Genomic DNA, 15534 nt, shown 5'->3' on the forward strand with positions numbered 1-15534 from the left:
ATATAAGCATTACGTATTACAGTATATNTAAATCATGTAATGTTGGAAATATGCAGGTTTACCTTTAATAAAAACATTTTCATGCATCCTGCATATGCATGAATGCAATCACAATGCAAAGTACATTTTATGAATTTTATATTACATTCTGGAGCTAAATAAACCTGATATGAAGATATTTCGAGTGCAATGCACTTGCAACATGCATAAGGCGTGTAGGCATGCACTCTCTCACACTCATATGTGAATATAATAAACAACTTTTCCGTATTGATTGCATTGTGTAGTGCAAATGGTAAAGAGGCAATGGTCAAGTGCACGAAATGATTATAAATATTCGCATCTACCATTCTCATCGTCATTTTCCATTTTGCGAGTTCATAGTTCGCGAAAATAGTAGGAGGGCCGGGCAGTCGGGGAAAGGCGGGGTGGGTAGTCGGGGAAAGGCGGGGCAGAGCAGTACAGAGTGCAATGCTGTTTTTAGGTAGAATTGTGTTTCTTTTTCGATGTACTAAATACAATTTAGTTTTCACATATATCAAGTTTTACTTTTGAAAGGAAAAAGAATTGTTTGAAATTCAAATTTTTGAAACATAAAACTTGTCAAAAATCAAATTTGGTTAAAATCTCATGTAAATTATTACCAATCATACAGTATTTTTTAAATGCTATCATTGATATGTAATCTATGATCGAAGGATTTCTGAAGAGTACAGTGTTCTTTATCAATTAACTGGTTGATTGATTGGTTTACGGTATGAAACGGAAAAAGCACAAAAGGATTATTGGAAATAGTGTTGATTTGAAATTCCGAATGGAAAAGATGAATTTCGTTGTGACGTTAGGACTCGAAATTAGAAAGGATAAGTAAATTAATCATAGATATGTTGTGTTGCATCGCGGAAAATGTTACAGTGTTGCATCGTTATGCGTAGATTGACATAGGACACATAGATTGACATAGGACACATAGATTGAAGAATTCGAGGTCAACTTTAAAGAATGCGCGAAGGATGTGGGGTCAACCTTGAAAAATGCGCCAGTTATGAGCAGAAAGGGGAAAAAATTGGCAATTAAATTTCTGAAATTACTTCAGTTTACTGTAAGAAATAAGGCTTTATATCATAACATGACTGGATCATGAAACGGTTTAATTGATAGGATGAGAAGCTTCTGATGAACATTCTTTGATTTATGTTATTATTGTTCTTTTCGAAACAAAGAGAAGAGAAAGAGAGAGAGGGAGAGAGATAGAGAGGGAGAGGGAGAGAGGGATTTTTTTTTCGTATGAAATTTCGTATGTTGATTGTTTGTAATTGTTATTAAAGTACATTTTGTAGGAGAAAAAACATGCCGTCTCGTTCACTTGCCGAACTTAACGATGCATCAAAGATGGTTTCTTTTTTTTTGCTCTTTAATTCTTGCAGTCTAAAAACTTTTATATTTACTCTACGACTTTTCCCTTTTCTTTTAAAATTCCGGAAAAGGAAAAAAGGCGAAAAAAAAATTTTTTTCTTAAAATAATTTTCTTATTCAAAAGAGTTGTCAGATTTTTGTTCTTTTTTCAGAAAGTTAACGAAGTAGTCACTCATCAACTTAACAATGTACCCATCATCAAAGGTCATTTCCAAAATTTGCCGCAAAAAGTTCAATTGTTCGTTGCCGAAAAGGCTGATCTGTTAACACCACGTGCGATTTATATTTGTGATGGTTCCGAAACAGAATACAATGAACTGATTGGAGAATGCTTGGAAGCAGGTGTTTTGACACCATTGAAGGCATACAAAAACAATTATCTGTGTCGTACGGACCCACATGATGTAGCTCGTGTTGAATCGAAGACATGGATGATTACTCCGGAAAAATACGATTCGGTTTGTCATACACCGGAAGGAGTAAAGTCAATCATGGGTCAATGGATGTCACCAGAACAATTTGGCAATGAGTTGGATAACCGTTTTCCGGGCTGCATGAATGGTGAGAAAAATGCTTTACTGATTTTGTAACAATCCTATTATGGAAAATGTTGATATTTTTCAGGTCGTACAATGTACGTAATACCATTTTCAATGGGTCCTGTTGGTGGTCCACTTTCCAAAATTGGGATTGAACTTACCGATTCAGTGTAAGATTTCTTCTCCACTTGTTTGATTTCCACATAAACTGATTTTGCTTCTGTAATGTTTTATTTTCTTTTAGATATGTTGTACTGTGCATGAAAACTATGACTCGAATGGGTGCACGAGTCTTGAATGAGCTACAGAAAGGAGGCGGTCAATTCGTGCGTTGCATCCATTCAGTTGGACAACCACGTCCTGTTCTCAGTAAATTTTTTACACCTCTCAACAATCATCATCATGTTTAGCTGTCTTGGATAAGAAATTGCAATCGATTTATTCCGTCAAATTTCAGCCAAGGTTATTAACAGTTGGCCATGCAATCCAGAGAAAACAATCATTGCGCATCGTCCAGCGCAGCGTGAGATCTGGTCATTCGGTTCCGGATATGGTGGTAATTCACTTCTAGGCAAGAAATGTTTTGCTCTTCGGATTGCCATGAATATCGGTTATGATGAGGGTTGGATGGCTGAACATATGCTGGTATATTAATGTTACCATTTTAGAGTTAAATAAACTTCAGTATAACAATTTAATGTGCTCCTTTTTTTCATCTATCCAAACTGCAGTTGTCACTTTTCTTATTCCTATTTTGTAAACTACACTTTTCTTGTCATTTAATCCAGTAAAAGATAAGATTTTTTTAAAGAGGAAGGAGTTCGAGATATTAAATTTTGTAGATTATGGGTATTACCAGTCCGCAGGGAAAAGAACGTTTTGTTTGTGCGGCATTTCCATCCGCATGCGGTAAAACAAATTTGGCAATGCTTGAGCCAACTGTTCCTGGATGGAAAGTGCGTGTTGTTGGTAAGTTTTGATTAAGCGTGATATGCATCAAATTTGGAAAAAAGAAATTTCGAATGAGTTCATCTTTATGTAGGCGATGATATTGCTTGGATGAAATTTGGCGCTGATGGTCGTTTGTATGCCATTAACCCGGAGGCCGGTTTCTTCGGCGTAGCACCTGGGACATCTCATAAAACAAATCCTATGGCAATGGCGAGTTTCCAGGAAAATTCCATCTTCACAAATGTTGCCGAAACCGCTGATGGTGAATATTTCTGGGAGGGACTTGAGAAGGAGCTAAAGAATCCAGTATGTTTTGTTTTACTCAAGTCGACCTGCGATATAATTTGTTTTTTCTGGAGAAGATTTTCAGCCTAATTTTTTTTGCGAAGATTTTTCAATCTATCTTTCGTACTCATATCTAGCATTTTTTTTTCTACTTGCATTTACAAAGATTCTAAGGAAGTTTGAAGTTTAGAATGTTGATATGGTTGATTGGCTAGGAAAACCATGGCATCTTGGAGACTCGACGAAAGCGGCCCATCCAAACTCACGATTCACTGCACCTGCAGGTCAATGTCCAATCATTCATCCAGATTGGGAAAAACCTGAAGGTGTACCGATCGATGCAATCATTTTTGGCGGTCGAAGGTTTGTATGTCCAACTCGGGTGATAAAAATTTCCTTTAGCATTATCAATTAATATTTATGGACAATTAACTCAAATATATCCCCATGTTTTTTTGAGCAGAAGAGAGAGGAGAGGGGCAAACTGAGAGAAATCACTTGAGGAGAAAGAAGGCGGGAAGCTTTAATTTTTTGAAATGAAGTCAACACTATCAATGTTGCTGTATTTAACAATACATGTAAAGTTCACTTTAAGGCCCGAAGGTGTACCGCTTGTATTTGAGTCACGCAGCTGGGTGCACGGTGTCTTTGTGGGCGCATGCGTAAAATCAGAAGCTACTGCAGCTGCTGAATTTTCGGGTACATGCATAAACATTTTAAACCAATCTATTTAATGAATTCCTTAGCAGTCTGTCTACCACTTACATGTACTGCAATTGTTGCATTGCATCTGTGATAATTAAGGACTCCAACTATTGCAAATATTTCAAATATACTCCTTCAAGAGGTTTTTATACAAGTTGAGCTTGGATTATCATCATTAGTTTAGGTAAACAAATTATGCACGACCCAATGGCTATGCGACCATTCATGGGCTACAATTTTGGACGATACATGCGTCACTGGATGAAACTTGGACAACCGCCACACAAGGTTTGTTAAAGCTTTTTCATTTTTTTTTTTTTTGTATTTAAAATCACTGCTAATTTGTCCTCATGTATGACAGGGTCCAGCATGACACTCTGAACGAATTGCTCTCAATTAAAGCGGGAATGTACCTTCAACTTGTTAAAGGTGCCGAAGATCTTCCATGTCAATTGGTTCCGTACAACTGCAGATGGCAAATTTTTGTGGCCTGGTTATGGCGAAAACATTCGTGTTTTGGACTGGATTCTAAGACGATGTGATGGTGATAACAGTATTGGCCTCGAGTCGCCAATCGGTTATATACCAAAAGAGGGTAGGTAATGAGTTATTGGGAAAAATGAATGAGAAATGAAAAATGAGACTTCTCTGTTATTGTGAGCAGTTTGGAGTTGATGAAAGCTTATGTAAAGTTTTTTCTCTGAAGAGAAAGTGGCAAGTTTAGGTTCGATTAACCTCAATGGTCTTCCAAACATTAACTGGGCTGAATTGATGTCACTGCCGAAAAAATACTGGGTAGAGGATATGGAAGAAACCAAACATTTCTTCGAGCAACAGGTTAGTCACTGTCTTGTAATTCTAATTCGAAAATTTCAGGTGTCTTGTAATTCTAATTCGAAAAATCGCAGTGAGTGATTTCAATTTCAGTGGGATTCACTCAGTTTTTTTCAGGTTGGCTCAGATCTTCCACCTGAAATCGCAAAGGAGCTTGAAGAGCAGACAGCGAGGATCAAAGCTATGCCATGATTTCAGCTCTTAAGAACAACAATGATGAAATGACCTTTTTTCCCTCAAATGTTCTCAGTGACTATTAGGGTCTGAAATACACTTCTATTTATAATTTGTAGGTTCATACAGTTATCTTTTCTAGATATCTATAAGTTATTGCCGTACATAGAATGATCAGTAAAATCTCCCAAGGAGATAATGCAGTAAGCTGATTGACTTCTTATCATGTTCAAGCATTTGCGTAAACTGATTATTCGATGTTCATGTGTTTGTTCGAGATCCTTCTGATGCAATTTTTTATTACTTTCTATTTTATAAATGTTAATAGTTGCTCCTATGTGTTGCATACAGATTTCTTCTATCTGTTTTACTGGTATAAGTAATTGTATGTTCACTGAAAATCACAGGTGTAAGAAATCTACCTAAAAATTTTCCCACAGGTTAGAATCATATGGGGCGTTTATTAATTATTTAGCATGTCTTCCAATAATTTTTAGATCTGTAGTTAAATCTTATCCAAGCTGCCTTCAAAATTCGTGAGGTAAGAGGACTGCATCATTTTATTATTCATGGCTATAAAAATTAAAACAACGAGGTCTTTCAGCGTGAGTTTTACAATCCATTTGTTTTAGATATTCATTGCTACTCTTCCAATTCACTGGTCAGTGGTGCTAAGATTTGATCTTCTATTTTTGTTTATTTCATCATAGTAATTGAAATAAGAGAAAGTAATCGCTCTAGAGTATGTGTCAAAGTAAGGAAACAGACTTCCTTGTTTTCATCTTAGTATCCTAGTGAAAATGTTTTTGTTTTGAAACGAATGATTGAGTGATGATCTAAACAAAGGAAACGATATTTGCTTTAATTTAAGATAATGTGAAGAGCTTGGGAAGATAGCAAATTCAAGTCTTTCATAAAAAATAATAGAGTAAAATCAATTTAATATTGCTTCAAAAGCAATAAAACATGGACGAAAAAAAGTAACAAAGAGAAACAAGCATGGTACCTGAGCTCGCCATTCAGTGATTAAACTGACTGATTTGATACTGAACAAAGTAAAACTATTATTTTGTACAAATTGCGTATAAGTAATGTTGGTGATAAAAAAAAAATTGAAAGAATTAGCGAAAACCGTCCTACATAATTACAAACTGTTTACTTTCTTAAAGAATAGTTTGCAATACTCGTAACTGCCTATCATTACAGCACAAGCAAGCGAAACTTTCATTACACGTGGTACCACACCTGAAATAAGCAAGAAATGAATGAACAAAGAATATGAAAGAATTCATATATTTCTTGATGCGTTTCGAAAATATTTTCTTTTGTACACTTTATTTTGAAACCAAATAAATGACCATAAATTACCAGCAAACAGAGCTCTAAATCCTTTCTTTTCATAAAGTTCTTTCATAACACCAAAAGAGCGTCTGGATCGAATCTCCATGTCACATCTTTCCGTTATGATCGTATTACAGCCATAGTTTTCTTTCATTTTCATACTCCCATTACTGTGTTCCTTAATCTGCTTTGTATTTTGTATCTAAAACAGTTGAAGACATCAATTTACCGAATATAACTAATTTGATCATTCTTAGAACTAAAATTGCAACTATAGAAAAGAGGCTCACACTACCATGACTTCTCCTTTGGTATCTCGACTAAACATCAAAAACACTATACATTACATGAAACAAAAAATGTCAATCATCAAACTAATTCGTCTAATTCATTTACGGATTAGATTTTCAACAGTTCAGTTCCAAGTTCACGCATTTTATTTTTTTCTCATGCATTTAATTAATCCTGCCAAATTTACAACGAAACCAAATCTACAACGAATGCTCTTGACCTATGAGTCAGTCTTCGTTCGAAATTTTTTAAGACAAATAAAACCTGGAAGAAAGAATATGGATAAGCTAGAACCTTTCCTAAGGCAATCTGACGATGAGTTTTAACGACGTCAAATGGAGTTGTTACAAATGCTGCCACCGAACCAGCCATCGCACCACACACAAAACTAATCAGAAAATTTGTTTCTCGTTGATTAAATCTCTGTAAAGCGTTCGCTTTCAAATATTCATATCCTGACCAATATACAGCTGCAATTTGCTTTGTAAGTGAAATACTTATATTACTAATTCATTCCCGAGTAATACAGAGAACATGGAATTTTAATTTAATGGAAGACCACAAACCGGAAAACGGCATGTCACGCATTAACATGGGACTCCAACCACGCCACAGACTAATCCATCCTTCAGCTGCTTTGGACCGCTGAAAAGCCAACCCGATATCTGGAAGGAAAGTAAACATATAAAGCAAATAATTTTCTATATATGTTGCCTTGTTAAGTAAAATACTTACATCAAGTTTTTTTAAGCTAAAATCATATCAGCTTGCTTATCAAACAATTATTCAGGTGTACATTTTCGAATAAACACAGTAAATAATTTTAAAAAACCAGACCTTCCTAATTCCATTAATTAATGACAAATCCATACCTTTAAAGTCTTACAGTCACAACCTTAACATCGCCTACATCTGCATACATGGAATTAATACAAACAATTGCTAAATTTTAAAAGCACATCTGGAAATTTCCTTCGCGAGATTCTGGTTTCCATATTGCTCTGAATCTGAACACTGTACCTTTATATGTAAGTCGTTCACTTTGCATTTTTGTTCTTATCAATTCCAGAGGCGAAACGATAGTCAAAGCAACCAGACGAGCAGATGATCCAGCAACCAAGGGAATCCAATAAGATTTCTGATTATATTTCTCTCTCAACCAGCACAACATATTATCATAGACTGTATAATAAAGTACTGTCGCCGGTACAGCCATAATTCTAGAAACACTTGATTTGAATATTATTTACTATCGATTTATGAGTAATGATGTAATTAAACCGTCTATTGATTGAATTAGTTAATGAATAATAAAGAAATTCCACTTCCTTACAGCGTCGGAGAAAGCCCACTCCATAGTGAACGGATTCCTTCCGTTCTCGTAATTTTGAACAGCGCATCCTGAAAATTCAACGTTTTTGGAGGATTTCTAACATTTTCTTGACTTATATGAAGTTTGCAGTACTGTAAGAGATAAGAGATCCTTCCACAAAATTTCAAATTTCGTTCGATAAACGAAATGTTACCGTTGTTCCTGTAAAATTCCCTGGTCTTGCAAACCATTCACATGGCTCCTTAGAATTTACATCAGCACAAGTTGTACATAAATGGTCCATTAAACCATTTGAGTACAGGAAGCAGGTGCCTTTAACGAAAGGATGCGCTTGTTGTTGCAGACGTATTTTTACGACATCCATTGGTGTCACTAAAATGAACTAAAATTTGACAGAATTAAACAAAAGGGAATTTGTGGAAGGAATTCAAAGAAACTACTAATTATTTTAAAAGAAAGTAACAAAATCAAATGAAATATAACCTTCACCATATCTTGCAAGCTTAATGTGTGCAAGAAGAAAAAGGATGAAAGCTGCGATGGAGAAAGGATCAGAACCAAAGCATATGCTGAGATCAACAGGTATGAATAAAGTCATGCCAGGATACGACAAGACCAAAATACTGATCAATGCAATAAAACCACAACTGCCTTTTTCTTCCATGATTTGTCAATTATTAAATTCTCAACATACAATTCTCAATACATATCAGTTTTGCATTAGTATAAACGGTCAACTTGCATTCTATAGTAACTGATCAAACTCAATTAGAGACTGGTCCAGATCTTACTACACTTGCAAGAAAGTATGTATATGAAGTACACCACGAATAAAAAGCTTGTTTATTCATGGCACAACATACAAAGCATAATTACATGGAAATTAAAATCCAGCGTAAATCCCTGAAGCTAGCTCCTCATAACAAAGAGATTTAACAGCGAGAAACTGACTTAATAACGAGGTTATAATAGCACCGGAAGAAGCAGCCACTATCTGTTGAAAAAATGACGTTGTGCTGGTAGGGTGTACTCTTTCATTGTGTTCCATACGAATCTGTTTTTACCACAAATTTGATCCAAACTAATTAACAAGATAACTATTGCCTGGAATAGTAAAGAGGTTTGAATTGTATTGGTAATGGCAACATCAATCAATTCCAAAGTCCATCAAAGACCCATCACTAATTCATATTCCTCTTCCGTGTTCCACTTTTATGTTCAACAGTGACAGTGACCCCAACACTATTCACCATTCCCAGCAAACAAAAAAAATTCTCAAGACATTATGCCGTATTCTGCAGCAAATGAATGATGAACGACATGAATTAATTATATTTATTTGAAAACAGCATTAAGGAAAATAGGATAACAGCTTCGCTTTAATAGTTTAATTACAGCCAATCTTATGCAAACTAACTGGAAAAGAAGCAACAAAAAACCAAAATCTGCAGCTGCTTGGGAAAAAATACTCTACAGCTGTGAAGTGACTGAAAGGTAAGTAAGGGAAATGAACATATGTAAAAACTCAATGACTAAAAAGTAAGAAAAATAAAATGATAAAATAGTAACATCAAAAAACAGAGTGCAGAGTACCAAGAAACAACAGTAACAACAAGATCACAAGTTGAAGATTAACAGTAACCTCTTTCATCCTTCTTCACAAAAAAAGTACCATAACAAACAGCTTATTCGAGTGAATAACCAAATGCAAGATAATGTACCATTCTCGACACAATAAAAAATATACAGATCAACTAGAGCTTTTATATACTATCGTGCCGCCCAAATAAAATGTATTGCCGTTATTTTGTAGATAAATTTTTCCAGTTTGTATATCTGCCTTGAACCGTGCTGGAAATAAATTCTGTCCGCAGTTGCTTTCTCGAATTTAAGCAAATATGTACACCTATTCAAAACATGAATTTTCTTCAAAAAATCAACAAAGTTTACCAGAATCAGGGATGCGTTCATTGTTTTCCAAAGGATTTTTTAATCCTATCAACTTCCTATCACCACCCAAAGGATCCAAATATCGCCATAAAGAAATAGCTTGCCTGGCTGAAAGAAATGTATCGCCAGAACTACTAAAATAATATTACCGAAAATTCAGATAAACAAATTTCCCTAAACCTACTAAACCTGCGTAATCTCGATACATTGAATTGAAATGCTTAGATCATTAAAACTTCACGTATGTCCAATCATCAGAATATTATTAAAACTGAAACTTACGCTTAATACCCGTCAAAAGCCTCTTTAAACGACGAATAATGACTGCTACAGTATCATCATTTATAATTGGAATTTCGATATCAAATAGACCAGAGCAAGGCTCCACGTTCCGAAGCATAATAGTAGTACCAGGCTTAAACGTCAAAAAGAAAAGTGATTAGTGTGAATATGAAGAATTAATTATTGATTATTTTCAAAATTTATCACGAAAGCATCGCAAAAGACATAAAATTCTACTAAATACTAAGAAATGAATGAATTAACGAAGTTACTTCTTGTTCTTTATACATTATGATCGGTTTTCCAGGATAAGCCATTTCGACCACATTTGCTGGAACTACTTCTTTTACATCAGTAATGATAACTTTTTCTAGATCCAAAGTTGATAATATGTAATCCAAATTCTGAAATCAGTAGAACATGCAGTTAATGTAGATATGTAAGGATAGTAACACTTGAATTGCAATAAATTTAAGTTTTAAACTAAAATCTGCAAAACCTTCAACAACGACTGTAGTCAGGAAAAAAAAGCAACAAAGAACCACAGAAAAACCTGCTCCAGAACTTCTTTCTGATTAAATCGACAAGCAATATCCAGCGCTGATTCTCCGTGCACTGCTAAGTTCTCACGTATCAGTTGAACAAAAGGCATCGTTTTTTTCATAAACTTCTTCAAACTCTCTATTGCACCTAAGCGACGAGATATCTCCTTGTTATCCGGTAACTCATCATTGCCTTCCTGCAATGGAATTAATTAGTATAAAATTTCACCTAGAAATAACACCACATAACTTAAGTGAGGAAAATGAAATGGAAGTAGTTGGTATAAGGAATGAATTATGAAAATAAGAAAAAGAATAATTCAAACCTGATAACACTGATTCAATAAGCCAAACACTTCCCTTTGCCAAGTTGGATACTCTTCTGCAAAATATATCATTGCCTCAGACGGTGGATTTGTATCCTTGCCTTTTTTTCGTTTCAAATTCATGTAGTTTTTCAAACGCAATCGGAAATCCTGAAAATTATTCTAGTGTAGAATTACACCATAATCTGCCAAACAAATCTCAGCAAAATCAATAAAAACTAATTCACGATGATTTGAAGCTAACCCTGATTGTATCATCCATGAACTGGGCTTTTTTCGTCATCAGATCATCAGCAGGTGGGGTAACGGGCCATTTTGCGCATACAATAAAGCCATCCTGGAAATCAAATACGCTTAACGATCCAGCTTCATTTTGCTTTGAATAACAAAAATTGTAGCAACACTATTAATGCTAATAGACATGTTAAACACAATAATTCCAGAGTGCAACCTTCCCCAAAATCTGCCATATTTGTTCAGATACGTGAGGACAAATTGGCGAAAGAATAATTGCTTGTGTTTCAATCCACTTGAAAACCATATCAGCATGCATTCCCGTATCACCTCCACAGTGCTCGCGATATTTGTCACGATAACTCTATACCATAAATTATACCATGAATTAGTCAATGAAAAAGACGAAGTATAAAATTTCTATTAGTTATTTTAATCACTAGTTGCAATACGACTTGTGATAAAACTTGTGATTGAGGCTTATTCCAAATGCATCGCGTCATACCACAATGCATATCCTTGAACATGGACAGCTTTCAGATAAATAGAGTATTCAGCAATGTTATGTGCTCAAAATAACTAACATAAGTTACAACTGACTTTTTATTAATCTGCATCAAAAATAAAGGAAAAAATTCCGTTTAGGTACCTGATATTCAAAGAATCCATGTTTTAAAGCTTCTTTGAAAAGAGTTTGTCTATAGCTATTGAATGTTTTTTGAATTGCACTGTTCATTTCATTGTTGAAAACCTGGTCAGCAAAAGTGAATTTCTGTCCGTTACGTAAACCATCATGTTCCCGTAAAGCAACCATTTCACGTGACCACACAAGGAGATTGTACAAACGCAGTACTGCTGCATCAGCCATATCGTAGACAAAATTCGCATCTTCCACGTAATCCCCTGCATCCTGAAATTGAGAGTGTTAATTCCTAAGAGCGAAAACGTAACCACCTGTAACAAGCAGTAGTTTAATAAACGACAAAGTATAACTAACACATAAATACACATGAATTTTATTTTTTTTTAAAATTTAATTTAAGAAATACATCGCAGTGAAAACAAAAAGAAAAACACTGCACTAGAAAGGATATCACACTGCATCAAAATGTATAGTAAGCAGTTCGGCATGAAAAATTCTGCATTTTTCGAATTTGCATATTAGAAATTTGATGAAAAAAATTCACCGCCAAAGAAATACGCATTCCATCGGCAGAGAACATTGCCACAGTCTCGCTAAGAGTCAAGAAATTGCCTGTTTGTTTGGACATCTGAAGCATTTTATCTGAGATGATGATACAGTGATGAAAAAGTGCAATTCGATGAAAAACTTTTTTCCAGTGTGTTCAGATATAAACAAATGTAAATTGAATCAGTCAACTGTCCGAACTTTCTCATTATTTAACAACAGATGTCCGTTTGCTCGTATGCTCCTAGGCCACAACTCGGGTTGATCTTTCCAGATGGCAACGTGATTGAATAAGTAATAAGTAAGGTGGTTCTGAAGAAGATCCTTACCGGAAGCACGCATATCAACCGGATACCTTAAAAATGTAGAGAAACTCGAAATCATTAAAAACGAATTTGATGTGTCTGATAATTTCCATAATTCGAAAAATGTTTCTGCTAAATTGATCAAGTAAGCTAAGATTTAATGCATTTTTTTAATGTGTTCCCATCTTATGTAAAAGATGCATCAAACAAAAAGAGTGTAATTATTTCCGTTATACATGATGTGGAAATATACCTATGCAATAAAAAAAAGGGAAACTCACCAATAACGAAATTCTTTTCTGCACATAGCTAATTGCGACTCTTGGACCGGCATTGTTTTGTCATTGTAAGGCTTATTTAAGAATATATAATCCCAACAGTCGGCAACCATATCCGATGCTCTGCAATTGGAGAATTATTACATTCCCAAACAACCTGTGGATTTCGTTGAATTTAACTGCAAGTATGTAAACTTGTAAGAAATACTTGATTCCAGCAGGACCGATGATGCTTCCATCAATGGCACCACCTTGCAAAAGATGTGCCACCGTATAGTATGCATTGTATATTGTTGAATCAGAAAGTGATTCAATGAGGTACTGCGGATCCCATGGCAATCTTGAACCCAAACCATATGATCGACAACAAGCATGCTCATGTAACCAGTCAATCGTTGCATCCAGATTTCTCCGGACCTAACAAAAAGTGAATCATGAAAAATTAATTTACATTTGTTTACAACAGTTAGCTTACGGTTAGATATTCTAGAATTTTTTAGAAAAATTAACATCTTCTGTATATGTATTCAGTTGAGCCAAAGCTTTTTTCGTTTCCTTCTTCCATTTTTTCATCACCGTAATTTAGATACCTGCAAAAAAAAAAATATATATATATATATATATATATATTATCTACGTACAAAACAGACCTTCAATCCAACAAACACAAGATAAAAATCGACCTTGTGGAGAATGACTCCTCAAGCTGCAGGATAATTTATGAAATATTAATTCTTTTGTAATATAAAAGAATTTCCCACACAAAATTGTAGAAAAAGAAAAACTGTTCATCGGACTTTGTTTCTTTCTTTTTTTTTGGTGACTGTATTGCTGAATGCTTTCATTATATTGCTACGAACAAAACTTCCTAGTGCTCAAGACGTATGCTAAATCATATTGAAAAATCGAACTCCGTGCCTTTAACCAAAGTATTCTTTATTAAATAATCGTCATTCCTATGAAGTCATGTCACTACTTTTCCAAATTAAAATAACAAGATATACCACTGATCACATAAAGCCACGACACATTCATCACCAGAACGTGATACAACTTTTTTTTCTGGTTCAACAAACAGTGTTGCCACTCCGGATGCAATTAATTCGTTTTGAATTTTCTTCTTTACTTCTGCAGTTTTCTGCCCAGCATACTTACCAGTTACCATTATCTGAAATTTTTTCCTCAAATTTAACTTGAAAAGGCAACCGATTTTCACTATGAGTCGATGTCTTATGAATAAAGATACAGCATATAAAAATACAAATAAAGATGAAACATGTCAAATACATACGCCATCATAAAATCCTTTCAGATACACTTCTTTCTTAGCTTCTGCCAATTTTTCTCGATCATTCTGACTTTCAATCTTCATTTCTTGACAAAGATGCACAGCAGCCATTTCTCCATATTCTGGTATTTTCACAACTGGGATCTGCAAAATTGCATCCAGCAATTTATGAAATTTCACCAATGTAGCATTGGCTATATCTTAATTCCGGAAGGTAAAAATTTAAAATGTCCACGAAATTATTGCTTTAATACGACAAAAGGCATGAATGCAAAACGGATTAACAACAAATTAACTCCCAGAAAAGTAATATTAAAACGCATAACTTACCGGCTCATACGGCAATACCATTTCATCTTTAATGTTAAATTTTTCTCGAAATGGTTTCTTTCTCTTCAAATCCATTAAAGCCGCAAAATCATCTGGTGAATCAGATGGTACGCTAGTCACAATACCGGTCCCTATAAGCAAGTAATGGGGAAACCTTGGTATAATAGTAACACCAATTTTTTGACGAGTTACTGGATTGACCACTATGAGATTGTAACCTATATTCTTATTTTTCGAATCTTTAAAAAATGAACTAACCCTTATCGTCTTTGATAATCAGCATAGGTAATGAATAGATACAATCATATTTCGTTAGCGGACTTTTTAATGCCAAACCAAGCAACTGCTTGCCCAATATCTAAAAAATGTAAAGTCTGTAGACAGCAAAACAATCTTAATTATATTTTAGTAATAAGCTGTACAAGCGAAAAATAAAATTAATAAAGAAAAAGAGGACCTTTTCAGCACCATCGACAAACCGTATTTTTCCATTTTCAGCAGTCATTTCCTGATAACTCATATTTCTTGCAGCTCTTTTTGTTGCTACAAAAACTTCATTTTCTTTTTGGCCAGCATAGAAAGCACAGTACCTTGAATAAGAATACAATGAATAAAAATACATAATGATACGGCTGAAAATATATATTAGACATTCAAAATTAAGAGTTCCCGTATTTTTACATCTTTGTAAATCCGGATGCAACGAAAACATTAAGAACAGAAAAGAGCTTAACAGATTACCATTTAACACTAATTAAAATTCCTCATCTTTTATTTAAATTTAAACAGTTTGATAAAAACTGAGATGCATACTCAATATCCGGATGAACAAAGCAATTCGTTTGTCCGTACATTGTTTCAGGCCTCAGTGTTGCAGCAACTAGGAACACATTTTTTCCACTCTTCGCAAGGAACTCTGGTAATGGTTCAAGGACCTGAAA

General features: G+C 34.6%; 4 protein-coding genes across 4 annotated transcripts in view; 1 reads left to right on the top strand and 3 right to left on the bottom strand.

The window, feature by feature from the left end:
• The first annotated feature begins 1328 nt into the window (after positions 1-1328).
• LOAG_07217 (phosphoenolpyruvate carboxykinase) lies at positions 1329-5236 on the top strand. Its single transcript, XM_003142751.2, has 13 exons — positions 1329-1395; positions 1569-1977; positions 2041-2125; positions 2200-2324; positions 2413-2600; positions 2798-2924; positions 2998-3212; positions 3382-3554; positions 3787-3890; positions 4081-4184; positions 4326-4491; positions 4621-4733; positions 4848-5236. Exons 1-13 carry the CDS (start codon positions 1351-1353, stop codon positions 4920-4922), a joined length of 1929 nt encoding a protein of 642 aa, XP_003142799.1. The 5' UTR covers positions 1329-1350; the 3' UTR covers positions 4923-5236.
• Positions 5237-5875: 639 nt separating this feature from the next.
• LOAG_07218 (carrier protein) lies at positions 5876-8979 on the bottom strand. Its single transcript, XM_020447372.1, has 8 exons — positions 8821-8979; positions 8063-8241; positions 7870-7937; positions 7557-7756; positions 7103-7201; positions 6831-7006; positions 6273-6447; positions 5876-6149 (listed from the first exon to the last, which is right to left on the bottom strand). Exons 1-8 carry the CDS (start codon positions 8915-8917, stop codon positions 6049-6051), a joined length of 1095 nt encoding a protein of 364 aa, XP_020302389.1. The 5' UTR covers positions 8918-8979; the 3' UTR covers positions 5876-6048.
• A 310-nt stretch (positions 8980-9289) lies between these two features.
• On the bottom strand, positions 9290-13548 carry LOAG_07219 (hypothetical protein; the record flags this gene model as incomplete). Its single annotated transcript, XM_020447373.1, has 14 exons — positions 9290-9720; positions 9820-9927; positions 10102-10234; positions 10374-10505; positions 10655-10840; positions 10970-11119; positions 11214-11306; positions 11421-11567; positions 11853-12113; positions 12391-12474; positions 12594-12747; positions 12979-13098; positions 13184-13392; positions 13486-13548. 14 exons carry the CDS (start codon positions 13546-13548, stop codon positions 9620-9622), a joined length of 1941 nt encoding a protein of 646 aa, XP_020302390.1. The 3' UTR covers positions 9290-9619.
• A 412-nt stretch (positions 13549-13960) lies between these two features.
• LOAG_16702 (hypothetical protein) overlaps positions 13961-15534 on the bottom strand; it is a gene marked incomplete at its 3' end in the record, with an annotated part of 3699 nt that continues 2125 nt past the window's right edge. Inside the window, exons 7-11 of the mRNA XM_020449352.1 lie at positions 15051-15183; positions 14852-14951; positions 14594-14724; positions 14267-14407; positions 13961-14143 (exon numbers count right to left, since the gene is read on the bottom strand). Coding sequence (XP_020307162.1) covers positions 13961-14143; positions 14267-14407; positions 14594-14724; positions 14852-14951; positions 15051-15183 — 688 coding nt within the window. The remainder of the gene's footprint in view (positions 14144-14266; positions 14408-14593; positions 14725-14851; positions 14952-15050; positions 15184-15534) is intronic.

This window comes from Loa loa (assembly GCF_000183805.2).
Source record: "Loa loa unplaced genomic scaffold supercont3.13, whole genome shotgun sequence".
NCBI classification, from domain to species: Eukaryota; Metazoa; Nematoda; class Chromadorea; order Rhabditida; family Onchocercidae; genus Loa; species Loa loa.

Excerpts from the sequence above, each read along its gene's own strand:
- LOAG_07217 (XM_003142751.2), top strand. The coding sequence starts at position 1,351 with ATGCCGTCTCGTTCACTTGCCGAACTTAACGATGCATCAAAGATG. Across the intron at positions 2,325-2,412 it reads ACAACCACGTCCTGTTCTCA|CCAAGGTTATTAACAGTTGG; the intron begins GTAAATTTTTTA and ends GTCAAATTTCAG. Across the intron at positions 3,555-3,786 it reads ATCATTTTTGGCGGTCGAAG|GCCCGAAGGTGTACCGCTTG; the intron begins GTTTGTATGTCC and ends GTTCACTTTAAG.
- LOAG_07218 (XM_020447372.1), bottom strand. The coding sequence starts at position 8,917 with ATGGAACACAATGAAAGAGTACACCCTACCAGCACAACGTCATTTTTT. Across the intron at positions 7,757-7,869 it reads AGTGGGCTTTCTCCGACGCT|AATTATGGCTGTACCGGCGA; the intron begins GTAAGGAAGTGG and ends AAGTGTTTCTAG. Across the intron at positions 7,202-7,556 it reads TGAACGACTTACATATAAAG|ATATCGGGTTGGCTTTTCAG; the intron begins GTACAGTGTTCA and ends CTTTCCTTCCAG.